General features: G+C 35.1%; 3 protein-coding genes and 1 non-coding gene across 17 annotated transcripts; 1 reads left to right on the top strand and 3 right to left on the bottom strand.

Moving 5' to 3' along the window:
• Positions 1-599: 599 nt before the first annotated feature.
• On the top strand, positions 600-9,098 carry LOC114183091 (probable NOT transcription complex subunit VIP2). Of its 14 annotated transcripts, none has more exons than XM_028069955.1 (16): positions 600-796; positions 927-1,112; positions 1,466-1,604; positions 2,945-3,017; positions 3,131-3,312; positions 3,448-3,496; positions 3,611-3,823; positions 5,342-5,551; positions 5,632-5,733; positions 6,699-6,787; positions 6,903-7,082; positions 7,264-7,683; positions 7,768-7,820; positions 7,905-7,946; positions 8,263-8,407; positions 8,526-9,098. In XM_028069955.1, exons 3-16 carry the CDS (start codon positions 1,587-1,589, stop codon positions 8,583-8,585), a joined length of 1,836 nt encoding a protein of 611 aa, XP_027925756.1. In that variant the 5' UTR covers positions 600-796; positions 927-1,112; positions 1,466-1,586; the 3' UTR covers positions 8,586-9,098. The 14 variants fall into 14 exon arrangements, 13 of the variants coding, with proteins under 13 accessions (XP_027925756.1, XP_027925755.1, XP_027925754.1 ...); XM_028069954.1 differs by having other exon boundaries at positions 2,945-3,056; positions 6,906-7,082; XM_028069953.1 differs by having other exon boundaries at positions 2,945-3,056.
• Positions 2,973-3,056, bottom strand: LOC114186377. Its single transcript, XR_003605037.1, has one exon. It is a non-coding gene; the product is annotated as a small nucleolar RNA snoR35 (small nucleolar RNA).
• An 804-nt stretch (positions 9,099-9,902) lies between the features above and the next one.
• On the bottom strand, positions 9,903-12,555 carry LOC114183093 (ankyrin repeat-containing protein At5g02620-like). The gene is made up of 3 exons (XM_028069959.1): positions 11,495-12,555; positions 10,998-11,407; positions 9,903-10,912 (listed from the first exon to the last, which is right to left on the bottom strand). Exons 1-3 carry the CDS (start codon positions 11,829-11,831, stop codon positions 10,019-10,021), a joined length of 1,641 nt encoding a protein of 546 aa, XP_027925760.1. The 5' UTR covers positions 11,832-12,555; the 3' UTR covers positions 9,903-10,018.
• Positions 12,023-12,862, bottom strand: LOC114183094. The gene is made up of 3 exons (XM_028069960.1): positions 12,600-12,862; positions 12,312-12,409; positions 12,023-12,065 (listed from the first exon to the last, which is right to left on the bottom strand). The coding sequence occupies exons 1-3, from the start codon at positions 12,810-12,812 to the stop codon at positions 12,041-12,043; spliced, it is 336 nt and encodes a 111-aa protein (XP_027925761.1). The 5' UTR covers positions 12,813-12,862; the 3' UTR covers positions 12,023-12,040.
• Between the last annotated feature and the right edge of the window lie 1,125 nt (positions 12,863-13,987).

The following is a 13,987-nucleotide window of genomic DNA, read 5'->3' as shown; positions in this document are numbered from 1 at the left end:
TTTCACACATTTTCGCTTTAATGTTAAGTTAAATACTATTATCGAAATTTATTTAACATTTCGAACGCATTTCAGGATTGTATTTGAATTATTTATACTGTTTGATACATTTTCACTTTAATGTTAAGTCAAATATTATTATCAATTACGTTTAAAAACGTCAAATAAACCTAATAAAATTTAGTTAAAAGAACTAAATCCATATATTTTAAAATATGAAAGACTAAATTGATCTAAAATTTCAAAGAGGAATTAATTTCAAATTTCACTTAAAATTAAGAAAAAAAACATATTTAAACTTATTTAGAAAGACGTATAACTTCGCATACAAAAATGATATAATGGTTTTTTTTTTTAATGAAAAACGAGATATCGAGTCTAGTATAGGTATAATATACTTGTATAAATAAACCAAATATGCTTATAAAACAATCTAATTTCAATACATTATTAATTACTATTAATTTGTTGCTGTAAAAATTAATCAAATTATAACTTTCAATACAAATATTTAAAAATTAACAAATTTGCAATTTGATGTATGTTTTTTAATGTATACATACATAATTTGTTCCGTTGAGAAGAGTAAGATAGTGAAACTATTCTCGATACTCTATTACGCTTTATCGTCTCTCAACCCAACCCAAGCCAACAACTAGTTAGATTAGAGGGAAGCTTTTGTATTCTACTTGCAACTCTCTCTCTCTCTCTCTCTGCATCGCTTCTTATTGTTCCGATTAGGGCACCCAAACTCGCTCCCTGACTCACAACCTTATCGCTCATCTTTGTTCTTCAGGTACTTTCTCCTCCTTTTATTCTCTTCGCGCTTCTTGATTCCAAACTTCGATCCACTTCATAGTTTCCTTCATTACTATCCTCCTTTGCCGTCACTGCTTAACGTCCTCATCACTGATTAATCTTGTTAGGTTTCTCGGAGGCACTTGATTCCGTGGTTCCGCACTTTTTAAGTGTGGTTTATTATTTTCACTTCAAATTCTGAACGGAATGGGGACTGTGAAATTCGACGCTCGATCAATTTATGTGGAAATGGTTTAATTTGTGGTTGATTACCAGGGAGCAGTGCACGAAATTCTGTTGAATTGTTGAATTTGGTATCAATTAACGCTGTATTCAATCGCTCTTAATTTATCGTGATGTCGTTCGTCATTTGTGCGTAACCTGTTTAAGCTACGTTTTCTTCTTTTCAGTTTTGTTGTCTGTGCTATATATTCGACGTTTTCAGGTTGGTTTAATGTTTGGCTTCTAGAGTCTGCATATCCTTAGACTGCAGAAAGGGGATAAGCATATGTTTATGTATGATAATCTAAGGGTTGAGGATTAATGTGACAATGGAATTCACTGTGTGTGAGCTGTTGTGCTTACTTTGTTATATAGTTGGATACGTCCTTTCAACGGAATCATATCGCATCTGATGTTGTTTTATTCGCATTTTTTTTCTGCCCAGGTTGTTCATTGGTTTAGGAGAGGAACTTTATATTGTTCACACATCTGTTGCTGAATAAAAAAGGGACGGGTGTTTTTCAGCACAGTGATGCCTTTTGGCTTGACGTTCTGAAATCCATGCAATGTCGAGCTTACTTAATGTAATTACTCACGTCCTCCAAAGCAAGAGACCATGTTCGATAGTCTATCTTATTCTTTATTCTTTACTCAGTGTTTGCATTGTCATAGATTGTCAAGTTATTATAATTGAAAATCTTTATTCATCTCTATTGGATACATGGCTTATATGATGGGCCGTTATGATTTTTTTCACATCAACTTTTGAAGTTCTGACTTGCATATTTTTATTAATCTCCTTGTCATTTCTGATCCTTTATCTTTGGTTGTTGTGCTTCACAATTCTATGTATAATAGAATGGTTTTCAAACATTTTTGATTGCTAAAAATCTCACATATAGTCAAACTATAGACTTAAATATCTAGTTTTGTATGTTGAGTTAGGTTTAATTTCACTTTTTAAGATGGACGAGTTTTTTAGACTTATTGACACCCACCCTTGGGTGACTTCTCATCGTGCTCAAGATATTCAATTCGCAGCATGAGGGACTAGGTTGGAGATCACGGTAGCTAGAGATGAAGAGGAAATATCAAATATGAAGGAATGCAAAAATATTTGTAACTAAAGATTGGAAATTCTTCATAAATCCTAATAAAATAAAAAATTCAAATTAAGATATCCAATGCCAGAAGGCTTCTTGGGACATGGTAAGTTGCCTTCTAGATTTGAATTGATAACCATTGGTCATCAGTAAAATTAAACAAACATTCACAAGGTCAGGGATCTACATGAACAAATTCTTTTTGCGCGGACCACAGGTAATTTTTTAAGACGTAAAAGACCTAAATAACAGGACTAAAAGCTATTTAAATATGTTTCTGATTTCTGTGGTAGAGCATCAGGCATAGGGAAAACTCAGAACTTTATATTGCCTTAAACTTAACCTTTAATATGTTGGCACCTACTTAGACTCATTATATCCTGACATTTTTCAACACCTCTGTCTTAGGCAACTTGTGAAGGGAGGCCAACTATGATGGTGTTATAGGCCACAATGGTTTTTTTATATGTTGGAATTTTGGCCTTCTGTATAATCTGTTATCCGCCATTGATAACCTCGGACTCATTATCTTCATAATTGTCCTTTTTATAATGAGTGCTAACCATTTTTGTGTGTGCAATTTACTGGCAATTGACACTTTATGTATGATTAGCATATAGTTGACTGTTGTGAAAATCTATTAAAAAGTAAAATTTCTCTCTTGTTCAATGTTTCATGCCTGATGCATGTTGAACACACTTTGAATGAGCAAAACTTTTTGTAAGTTCTCATACTATTATTGTTATTATTTTTTTGTGTAAGAAATTGTTTCCCATTTCTGGAACGGATCTGTCTAAATTTTAACAGAGTTTTGTTTGCAGTCTTCTCTGAACGGGTCTGCTTCAAATCTTCCAGAAGGTGCTGCTGGGCGTTCCTTTGCTACGTCATTTTCTGGTCAGTCTGGTGTAGCCTCCCCAGTTTTTCATCACTCTGGTGGGAAAATTTTGCTAGATTCAATCCTTTTTCTCCTCTCCTTTAGTTATATAATTGTCAGGTTCTTGCTGCAGGTTCTATTCAGGGATTGCACAACATTCATGGGAGCTATAATGTACCCAATATACCCAGTTCACTTACATCAAGAAACTCAACGTTAAATAGTGTTCCAACTGGGGGAGGAGTTCAACAACCTTCAGCAAGCCTTTCAAGTGGAAGATTTGCATCAAATAATCTACCCGTTGCTCTGTCACAGGTGAACGCATTTCTGTTTGAACATCTTTAGAGTAGTACCTGAAGTTCTGAGCCGATTTACTTCTCGTGTCTGTCATTTATTTTCTGCTGGTGTATAACATGAATGTTTTCATTTGTCTATGCATTTTATTTGCAGCTATCTCATGGAAGCTCCCATGGACATTCAGGAGTCAACAGTAGAGGAGGTATAAGTGTTATAGGAAATCCTGGATTTAATAGTAGCACAAATGGAGTTGCTGGTCCTATTCCTGGGATTCTTCCAACTTCTGCTGCAATTGGTAACCGAAATGCTGTTCCAGGATTGGGAGTATCCCCAATTTTGGGAAATGCAGGTCCTCGAATCACTAGTTCGATGGGAAACATGGTTGGTGCGGGGAACATTGGGAGGATAAGCTCTGGAGGATTGTCTGTTCCTGGCCTCGCTTCTCGGATAAATTTAGGTGGAAATGCTGGATCTGGTGGTTTAGGTGTACAAGGACAGAATCGATTGATAAGTGGTGTTCTTCCACAAGGTATGTTTTGGTAGTCGCAAGAGCAGCATTGAATTGGTGTGTTAATCTTTTTTCCTAAGAAATGCCTGAATGTTTTTAGTTGAGATTTTCTTCAAAAGGGTTAGAATTTTGATATTAGAGCAATGCAGCCTTTGTTGTATATAATTATTTCTTAGCTATATAATTACTTTATATACAGCAAAATTTATTAGCTATAAGGATGAAATTTTCGTATACTAATTTGATTATCATGAACACAATTTTCTTTGTATCTACTTTATAGAATCGGATGACAAGTTGTTTGAGCACCTTGAAATTAGTTATTTGTGACATTCATTGGTCAACATAATGTTTCTTCAGCTGTGACCACTTGACATTTTTTTTTCTTAAATTATTTTCTTTATATATGACTTGTAATAAGGATTAGAGAATAGTATCTATCCAACCCTCCAGTTTTATTCACGGGGAACAATGAAATGCAGATTTTTTGTATTTAAATACATTTTTCCTCCCTTTATAATAATTGTTAATTTTTTATTTCTTCCAATACTTTGAAAAGTGAACTACAGTGTTGCCATTGGTACACAGAGTTTGGTTCCAAAACTGCCTTGATGTGATCTCTTTGATGGTGGGTGCTGTGGTGGACATTACAAAAGCAAGGAGTCCAATAAACAAAGGCACCCATAATTTCATTAGAAATAAAGAGTATAAATCAGGGCAAGTGTAGTAGTATCCCTTATTATCATCTATATTCAGCACATGGCTGGTGTCATTGTGATGCTTTGTGGAAGACACCATTCCTTATCATAGGAAGCACACGTTTCTGAGACCTCTTCGACCTTTTGTCTGAGATGTGTATCAGTTACTCCCATTGAATGAAACAATTATCTTGTCTGTTTGGACACACGTAAGCCTACCTCTTGATACAATTACGACACTTGAGTTGACACGTTAATATGAGTTGTCCCACACTAATATTATTATAAAATTATACTTTTGACCTACAGAAGTCAACTCAAAATAATATAAAATATTAAACAATAATACCTCTCACATTTTGTGAGTCTTGTTATTGTAGAATAACTTAGAATTAATAGATAACCTCATTCTTATTTCGGGGTTTTTGTGAAGTGATAAAGTTCTAGTACCGACTGATATAATTAGAAAGGTGGATATTATCAATTTAGTTTTTCTTTTTTCCTGTTATGTTACTCATGCTTCATTTCATAATGGTTGTTATGTTTGACTGTCGTTGTGTCTGGTGTTTGTGTAGTGGTCCGTGCTTCATAGGTTGCTTCTCTACTGCTCTACTTATTTTGAATTTGTTGTCTCTTTTATGTCACAGTACTATAACCTTTGTTCTGCCAAATTTTACTGGTCTGTCTTTAAAGTACTGTTTATTTTTAGAATTATATAAATTGTTGGATTTAATCGTTTATTTGTTTGATGAACATTAGGTTTTTAAATCCCTTCAATATTGAGTTTATTTGATGTAGATTAAATGTGCTACTTTGTGGTGACAACCACTTTTTGATTCAGGATCTCCACAGGTAATTTCAATGCTAGGAAATTCCTATCCTAGTGCTGGAGGTCCACTTTCTCAAAGTCATGTTCAAACAGTAAATAACTTGAACTCTATGGGGATGCTGAATGATGTGAATTCCGGTGACAGTTCACCTTTTGATATCAATGACTTCCCTCAACTGAGCACTCATCCTAGTTCTGCTGGTGGTCCTCAAGGACAGTTGGGTGTGTGAAGGAAATGTTGTTTTGCTTGATACACTATTCACCTTCCACAAAAAAAGAATAATGTAAACTATAAATTTCAGGTTCTTTACGAAAACAGGGTATTGGAGTTAGTCCCATTGTCCAACAAAACCAAGAGTTTAGTATTCAAAAGGAAGACTTCCCAGCTTTACCAGGATTCAAAGGTGTTGTATGTACATTGTTTGGTTAATATGTGTTAGCTTATGCATTCAGTTGGAAATTTGGCCAGCTTAATCATATTATTTTCTTGTTTTGGAGATTACAAGAACGAAAGCCTTGTTTCACTTGGTGAAGTTGGCTCTATGAATCACACAATGCCATCTATCTTGATTAAAGATCAAATCTTCAGAGATATTATTCACCATCAGATCTATCTTAACAAATTCTTCTAATGTCCGTTTATGTCTGTTTCCCTTCTTCATATGACTAAAAACCACGCAATGTAAATTACCTATTGGTGCTTTCAGTGACCTTTTTTAACCTGTCCAAACATCTTGTACCAATTTTCGGCCATCTTTTTCCCTCAATTGATGTCATAATATTATTTGTACTGTCATTTTGTTTCCTGTCTTTGTTGTATGACCTCATATCCATTTTTAACATTCTCATTTCTTCTACCCATCTTTTTCTCGGCTCCTTAGAGTCCAAATTTATTATCAGAGTATGGGTAGATGAATTGTGATTCCATGTATAATGAAATTTATGCTGCTTCTTGTGGAAGTGCTTCTGGATGTTTGCATGTACATTTTCTTTTTATGTGTATCATCGTTAGGGTTTTGCTTGAGGTTCTTATCATTGTGCATTCTGCATCCATGTTTTGTTGTCATGTTTTTCTGAGTGATTTTTATAGGAGTAAGGGCTCTTTTCTTTGTATTTGGTATATGTGTGACCAGTCATACATTTAGTGAGGATGCTTTAATGGTAGTTGTTTGTATGTGATGACATTCTAATGATATCTTTAAGTTTGCACTTGTGAATCTTTGATGGCTTGTTGGGAATCACGTCTTATTTTGTTCTGTGTGTGATGTCATATTCTAATTATTTTTGGCCAACTTTGTTTATGGAACTGAGAACTGTAATTGATTCAGTTGGCTTCATCATTTTTTTTTACCATGGCATCTGCACACAGGTGGTAATGCAGATTTTGCAATGGATATGTACCAGAAAGAACAACTTCATGATAACGCCGTGTCAATGATGCAATCTCAGCATTTCTCTGTGAGTTTTATGTTGCAATAATGGAGTTATCGTCTCCTTATACATTTCCGTGTATTTATACAAATATTAATGGATCAAAAATCCTTTCTCAGTCTTAATTGCCTTTAATCTGCAGCAGATGGGGCGATCTTCTGGTTTCAGTTTGGGGGGATCATATCCATCACATCGTACACAGCAGCATACCCCTTCAGTCAGTAGTAATGGTGTCTCCTTTTCATCTGTAAACAATCAAGACCTTCTCCATTTGCATGGAACAGATATGTTTCCATCTTCACACTCAACTTATCATTCCCAGGTCAGTTAATTTTCTACTTATAAAAATGAGCGCGTGCTTTGTGTGGCAATGCGTTGAGTCTTTTAATTATTAATATGCACTGAAACACTGAAATGAGTGTAAGTGCCCATTTGAACTGAAATTCAGTATCTCCACCAAAGCAAGTTCCTGACATTCTTATGACTTATGGTTTTTGGTTTAGACCAGTGGACCTCCTGGCATTGGACTAAGGCCTTTAAATTCTCCAAATACGGGTATGGGTTCATATGACCAGCTTATTCAGCAGTATCAACAGCAGCAGAACCAGTCGCAATTCCGCCTTCAGCAAATGTCAGCTGCAAACCAGTCTTTTAGGGATCAGGGCATGAAGTCCATGCAAAGTGCGCAATCTAGTCAAGATCCATTTGGTGCACTTGGCTTGTTCAGTGTAGTCCATATAAGTGATCCTGACCTGAAATATCTTGCTCATGGGATTGATCTCACAACGCTTGGGCTGAATTTGAATTCATCAGAAAATCTTTACAAGACTTTTCGATCACCATGGTCTGATGAACCGGCCAAGGGTGATCCAGAGTTCAGTGTGCTACAATGTTATTATGCTAAACAGCCGCCTGCCCTACATGTGAATGTTCTTTCTTGTGCTTTATAATTTCATTGCCCTTAGCGTTTTGTGTTTTATTGAGGCCGAGTTTTTTGTGTTATGCAGCAAGGTTATTTTTTGAAGTTTTCGGTGGAAACATTGTTTTACATATTTTACAGGTGCTTTTTGAAATCTGATCTTGTTTGCATTCACATTTGACTCGCTTGATATTATAATCAGGGAAAATTGTTCTTTTATTGCAGCATGCCCAAAGATGAAGCACAACTATATGCAGCAAATGAACTGTATGCATTCACGCCCTTGTACCCTTTTTGTTTGGTGTTGTTTTTGGACGATTTAGTCTTAGTTCTGGATTACTTTAGGATTATTACATTCACGTGTTTCTTGGCAACAACATTTTCAATTTGGCAATATTAAACTGTATGTGCGGTTTTTAAAGTTATACCGCTTTGACGACTCTTTGGAAACTACTACTCATTGTTCGATGTGATTAATCTGGGATTCGACTTATTTTATTTTGTCTGGAGTATTCGGATTGTTTTTGTGTGTTTCGTTTTATCGGAGCAATAATTGTTAACGAGGCAGGGTTGTTGCTTGCAGTTACAAACGAGGTTGGTTTTATCATAAAGAACACCGTTTTTGGTTTATAAGAGTTGCCAACATGGAGCCGCTTGTCAAAACAAATACATACGAGAGAGGATCTTACCATTGTTTTGATCCAAATACCTTTGAGACAGTCCGGAAGGTTTGTTTTTGTACTTGTATACTGCATGAGTGGATACGGCATGCCTAAAGTTGTATATAATTTTTTTTTCCAGTATAATTTTTCCTCGTTAGACCTCTAATGGACTGCCTTCTTGCAGGATAATTTTGTTCTTCATTATGAATTGGTGGAAAAGAGACCGTCTTTACCTCAACGTTAAGGGGGAACAAAGAAAACCTTAAATGTAAAGTTTTTACTGGTGGATTTAGTTTGTAGGACGCAAGTCATTTCTCATCATTAGTAGTGATCCGCGTTGATCTTACATTCTCTTCAATCTTGATGCACTGAGAGATGTTATCCTTTTTTCCCTCAGCCATTAGAGATGTGATCCGCGTTTAGGATAACCTGGCTGTCTGAAAGTAGCAGATATGGATGACCCAATGCACAGAGAAATACACCCCAGATAGATTGGATGCGGTGTTATTAGTTCTTTACAGCATTCATGAAAATTCAACTCTTGAAGGGGAGTTATTTTTAAAGATAAGTAAAAAGCATTAGTTTTGTTAAAATTTATCCTCCCTATTTATGATTAATACGCTTTACCTTTCATTATAAGGTGAACTATTCACTTTAAGAGAAACACTGGGAATATAATCTGACTCTTTCAAATAGTATGCAGTCTTGTTGAATTATATTGAATCTTATGAAGTAATACAGGTTTCACTTTGTAGAAGTGTGTGTCGTGCTTTTTTAATTTCTAGCATATTTGTCAATAGTAGTGCTTGGGAAAGAATTTATTAAGAGTTTTACTAGCATCAAGAGACCAAATAATAGTAAAAAGAAAAAAGCTAAACACTCAACAAATAACCCTTCTAATGTGCGCTTTCTTCCACTAAAGATGATAAATTCATTGTTGCGCAGGCATACGTTTCAACAGAGCATCATGCATAAAATTGCCATGTATTGAATTAAACTTAGGTTATAACATAAGAATTGACACCAGATGTTAATCTGTCATTTTTTTAATTTTACCGGATTGGAAAATATTTATTAGAAATGAAAACTTGACCTATTCATTTTCTTTCTATTTGAAATTTTTGCTCCCAAATATACTGTGCCAGTTGAATTTTGTGACAAGTAAGCGAGGGGATAATGGAAGTGATTTTGACTTAAAGTAATTTTGAATTCGTTAGAAACATGCTTTTTAACCTATCCTAAACATAATTAATTTCATTGAAGAAAATGTGACACTAGCAATATATATATATGAAAAGCCCGATCAAAACTAAAAGAATACAGTTTCTTTTGGTTTATTTCTGTTAGGCCACTCCAAGTCTGTATCTAACTCGGTGATTGCTTTAACTGTAAAAATGCTCCATTTCAGAGACAAAAACGTCGGAATTGGATGTATATATGCTTTGTTTCGATAGTCAGATTCACTTGCCATTTTCATTGTTTTTTGCGAGGAGACTGTTTACTACTATGATTTATTTAGTACGTTATTAACATTAGCCATTTGTTATTGTTCATACACAGATTTGGAAGTTCCACTTTAGCTGGATATAGTTCCATTTTGGGCGGTGCTTTTAAATTGGAAAGCGAAAGAAAGCAAGTGGATAGGGAACAGACCAAGTAAGTTGGTTCTATCTAAATCTAAATCGCATACATTTTCTTATAATACTCACTGTTTAATAGCTCAGAATCTGAAAACGCCGACACTGAAATAGACTTATTAGACCTGCTGTGCAACGAAGATTTTCGAATGCTCCTCAAATTTGAGGCCTCAATGCGATGCCTAACGACCCAGTAACACATAGTCCCCAAGGTCGTAGCCATTATGGTTGTTCCAATAATGGACACTCCTATGGCCAGCCACTTCTCCTCCTTCCCCACCACTACAAACGACAGCGCCAAGAACGCCACCGAAATCAGAACACAAGCCAGCCACATCAGCTTGTTTATCACTGCCATCATCTGCTTCTTTGCTTTGCTTTCTATAACCACAACCGAGGTTTGCACCACCACCACCGCCAAAGAGATAAACAGTGCAACGGAATCAAACACAAAGAAAATGATGAAAGGGAGTTCCGGAGCTATGTTTGCCTCACCCAGGGACATCCCTGGAGGAATGTCATGTGGGTCATCAACGAATTGCCCAGGGACTGTGAAAATAGCCGCAAAGGCCACAGTGGCAATTAGGACTGCCACCACGGTTGTGGAGTTTATCGCATTGTTCAGTCCTTCTGCATGCATTTTGTTGATACGTTTGGCTATGCCCTGAACGCGTTTTCTGGTTTGGCGTGTGTGTTCCAACTGGTGGTGGACCTCATGCTTTATGTCACTCACCGTCTGTTTCAACTCACGGGCCGTAGTCGCCGTTGCACCCTGAGAGGGCTTTATGGCTCTCGCACTCTGAACACCATGTTCAAGAAGAATGGCTCTCACATCGTCGTTCCCGGTTTTCTCAGCAGTGTCTATTGCTGTTTCCCCAGACCTATTCACTGCACTTGTTATCGTTTCCTTCTGTTCTAAAAGCAACTTCACAATCTGCACAAACAACTTCTCATCACAACATTACACATACATGAAGCTTATAGAAAATTTTAGTGGTTGCCACATGGCAAGTTTTTACCTTACTCCTGCCCTTCCTGGTTGCTATATGCAATGCTGTGTTTCCCTTACTGTCAACCATGTTCATCGATGAAGGGTCTGCTTTTATCAACTCCTCCACCACCCCAAGCTTCTGCCCCTTCACTGCCATGTGAAGTGCTGTTTGGCCCTTCTTATCGGTTCTCGTGGCAACCGAAGGCTCTTTCTCGAGAAGTGCTTTCACAACAGCCACATGTCCATTTCTTGCAGCAGAATGCAGAGCTGTTTTCCCATTACTTCTAGCAATGGTTGCAAGACTACTTCCTGCTTCCAACAAAAACTTCACTATCTCAGTGTGCCCTTGTATTGCAGCTGTGTGCAAAGCTGTGGTGTTGGATAGATCCACAGTCATTGACAACTCAGGATGACTTTCCATCAGAACCCTCATTACATCTACAACAAAGCACAGAGAACTCAGGTTTCTTCCTAAATCAAACAAGCAGATATTGGTATAAAATAAAACCTAACCAACCACATTACCTAAATCCCCTTGTTTGGCAGCAATGTGCAATGCATCAAAACCATTTCTAGCTTTAATTCCAGCATCGGCAAGATCATAATACTGAATGATCTCCCTAACTAAATCGGTGTAACCATATTCGGCAGCAATATAAAGGGGCGTTTCTCCATCTTGATTCTGCTTGCCCAATAATTCATGCAGTTCAAGCTCATTGGTTCCGCAAATGATATCCTTCAGCACAGCCAAATTCCCTGATCTTGCTGCAGAATGCAAAGGTGTATCGTCCCTTTTTCCTGTTAATTGTTTTGCCATTTTTTTCTTATAGGTGTTTATTGTCTTCACCTCTGGTGTTTCCATATTGGCTTCTTCACCTACCAATTGAATTCTACTCTTTTGATGCTAATTATTAGTATGTCAACAAAACCTTCTTTCCATCGTTCCTCCAAATTCCCAGATCAAAGTTTACGTCTTTCATTCCACCGCAACTCAACGGGGAGGATAATCCAATCATTGTGAAATATATATATTTTTTATTACTTTCTTATCTCTTCTACCTTCCAAAAAAGTTAGATATTTCCGTTCTTCCTGTGTCTGTTCACCAAAAAAAAAAAGGGTTAAAAACAATGTACCTAGGTGTGTTTTCCCACAGCATTATCATTGTGTTTAAAGAAAGAGATTCTAAAGAAGCAAAGCAACCCCACACCCCAGGATTTGAAAAAAAAGAGAAAAACACAAAAAAGGAGAAAAAGAAGCAATTATTGTTTGGTTGAAGTGTTCATTAAATCATCATTTATGTGAACGGAAATAGAAGAAGAAAATGTTGAAAATGAAATTTACCTGGGGTTGAAGGAAGAAGCACGACCCTCATCGCGAAAGCCATGGAAATGTGAAATTTGAGGGAAGCTTTGGGAAAGGTATGAGCTTGGAAGCACACCCTATAAGGAACAATAATTCAGGATATGATTTATGCACATATATTAATAATAATAATACCAAGTTATATGAGAAAGTTAATAAATATTTTGGAAAGAGACAGACATTAGAAGCAGTGCGATAGCATGATTAAGAAATGAAAGATGAAATGCAGGTGTAAACAACAGTTTTATGGCATTCTAATACACGCACCAAGCTCACCCTTAATGGAGCAACTTTTGCAATGGTTGTGATGATGAAATTCCTCCAGAAACTGAATAGATGATCAAATATAGCCCTACGCATGAAAGGTTCATAAGGGAGAGAGAGAGAGAGGCTAAACCTGAAGAAGTCACCGGTGAAGAGAGAAACGGAAATAACAGAATCTCGCGCAATTGGATTTTTGGTGGCGCCACCCAACAACATATGGATTATGTTTGGATCAGTTGTTCACAACTACTTTTAAAAAATATATATTACATAAAATGAAATAAATAATTTCCTACATCAAAGTTAATTTATACATAAATTGAAAACAAAATTTTATATAATTTAACTAACACAAATTAACTTCATTTTTTAACCTATAAAAAAATAATTTTAATTATTTTTCTAATAAAAAAACTTGTGTATATATAATTAGTTTCATACGATCCTACACACTAGGTCCAATTATTTTTACTTTTTCTTGGGTCAACAACTGATTTTCTGATTTTTTTAGTATATACGACTTTCTTATTTATATCTTTACTCTTTTTCATTCTGTATAAATCAGAAATATATACGACTTTTTCATTCTATATAATATATATATATATATATATATATATATATATATATATATATATATATATATATAAAGCAAAAGTTTAGAAGAGAGAAAAATTATCTCATTGAGATTTGGACATGCAACCACTAAAACTATGCTTTTGTGTGTGTATACACACCAAAACTTATATAATAACAATGGAAGTCGTATAAAAAATTGGCTTTTATAAAAATTTGTATTCAATAGTTAGTAATTGAAAGAAAATAAAGAGAAAAGGATTAAAAAATGGTCTAAGTATAATAAGTGATATAAAGTAAATAGAAGAAAGAAAATGATAAACATTATATGTAAAAGTGTACATATTATGAGTTATATAATAAAATAATATAATGTTTGCCATTCTGAGTTATTTCTTCTAAAATATTCACAATTTAATGTCTTTTATATAGTTGTAACTATGAAAATATTTTGAAGATTAATGTTTGGGTAGATCCACTAGCAAATATTTTGTTAAATTCTTCAAAATAAACATATTGATAAAGGCGAAAAACGTGAATCTAATAATCATTAGATTGGTGATGAAGGAATTTATATACAAAGAATATAATGTTATTTTGAACTAAATATTTTAAAATAATAAGTTTAATATTTTTTATTATATATTGCTAGTCTTCGTTTGCTCAAAAGATATAAAGTTTTTAACTTCATATGTGAATTCTTCATAATTATTTTTATTGTTAATTAGTATCTTGTGTGGTTTGTTATCTTAAGGTGCAAGTTATTTCATTAGTTTTGCTTTAACCATTGATTCTTTCTTTTTCTTTTTTTCATT

Source organism: Vigna unguiculata, chromosome 5 (genome assembly GCF_004118075.2).
Source record: "Vigna unguiculata cultivar IT97K-499-35 chromosome 5, ASM411807v1, whole genome shotgun sequence".
Lineage (NCBI taxonomy): Eukaryota > Viridiplantae > Streptophyta > Magnoliopsida > Fabales > Fabaceae > Vigna > Vigna unguiculata.
The sequence above is the reverse complement of the archived record's forward strand: the minus strand, read 5'-3'. Positions and strand labels throughout refer to the sequence as shown.

What these genes read in the sequence shown, in the direction of transcription:
- LOC114183093 (XM_028069959.1), bottom strand. Translation starts at nt 11,831, where the DNA reads ATGGAAACACCAGAGGTGAAGACAATAAACACCTATAAGAAAAAAATG. An exon ending in TGCCAAACAAGGGGATTTAG is followed by an intron (nt 11,408 to 11,494) that starts GTAATGTGGTTG and finishes GCTTTGTTGTAG; the next exon opens with ATGTAATGAGGGTTCTGATG. An exon ending in CCAGGAAGGGCAGGAGTAAG is followed by an intron (nt 10,913 to 10,997) that starts GTAAAAACTTGC and finishes TTGTTTGTGCAG; the next exon opens with ATTGTGAAGTTGCTTTTAGA.
- LOC114183094 (XM_028069960.1), bottom strand. Translation starts at nt 12,812, where the DNA reads ATGTTGTTGGGTGGCGCCACCAAAAATCCAATTGCGCGAGATTCTGTT. An exon ending in CTCCATTAAGGGTGAGCTTG is followed by an intron (nt 12,410 to 12,599) that starts GTGCGTGTATTA and finishes TGTTCCTTATAG; the next exon opens with GGTGTGCTTCCAAGCTCATA. An exon ending in GCTTCTTCCTTCAACCCCAG is followed by an intron (nt 12,066 to 12,311) that starts GTAAATTTCATT and finishes TTTGGTGAACAG; the next exon opens with ACACAGGAAGAACGGAAATA.
- LOC114183091 (XM_028069949.1), top strand. An exon ending in AAGTGGTGTTCTTCCACAAG is followed by an intron (nt 3,824 to 5,341) that starts GTATGTTTTGGT and finishes TTTTTGATTCAG; the next exon opens with GATCTCCACAGGTAATTTCA. An exon ending in TTGTTTTACATATTTTACAG is followed by an intron (nt 7,821 to 7,904) that starts GTGCTTTTTGAA and finishes CTTTTATTGCAG; the next exon opens with CATGCCCAAAGATGAAGCAC.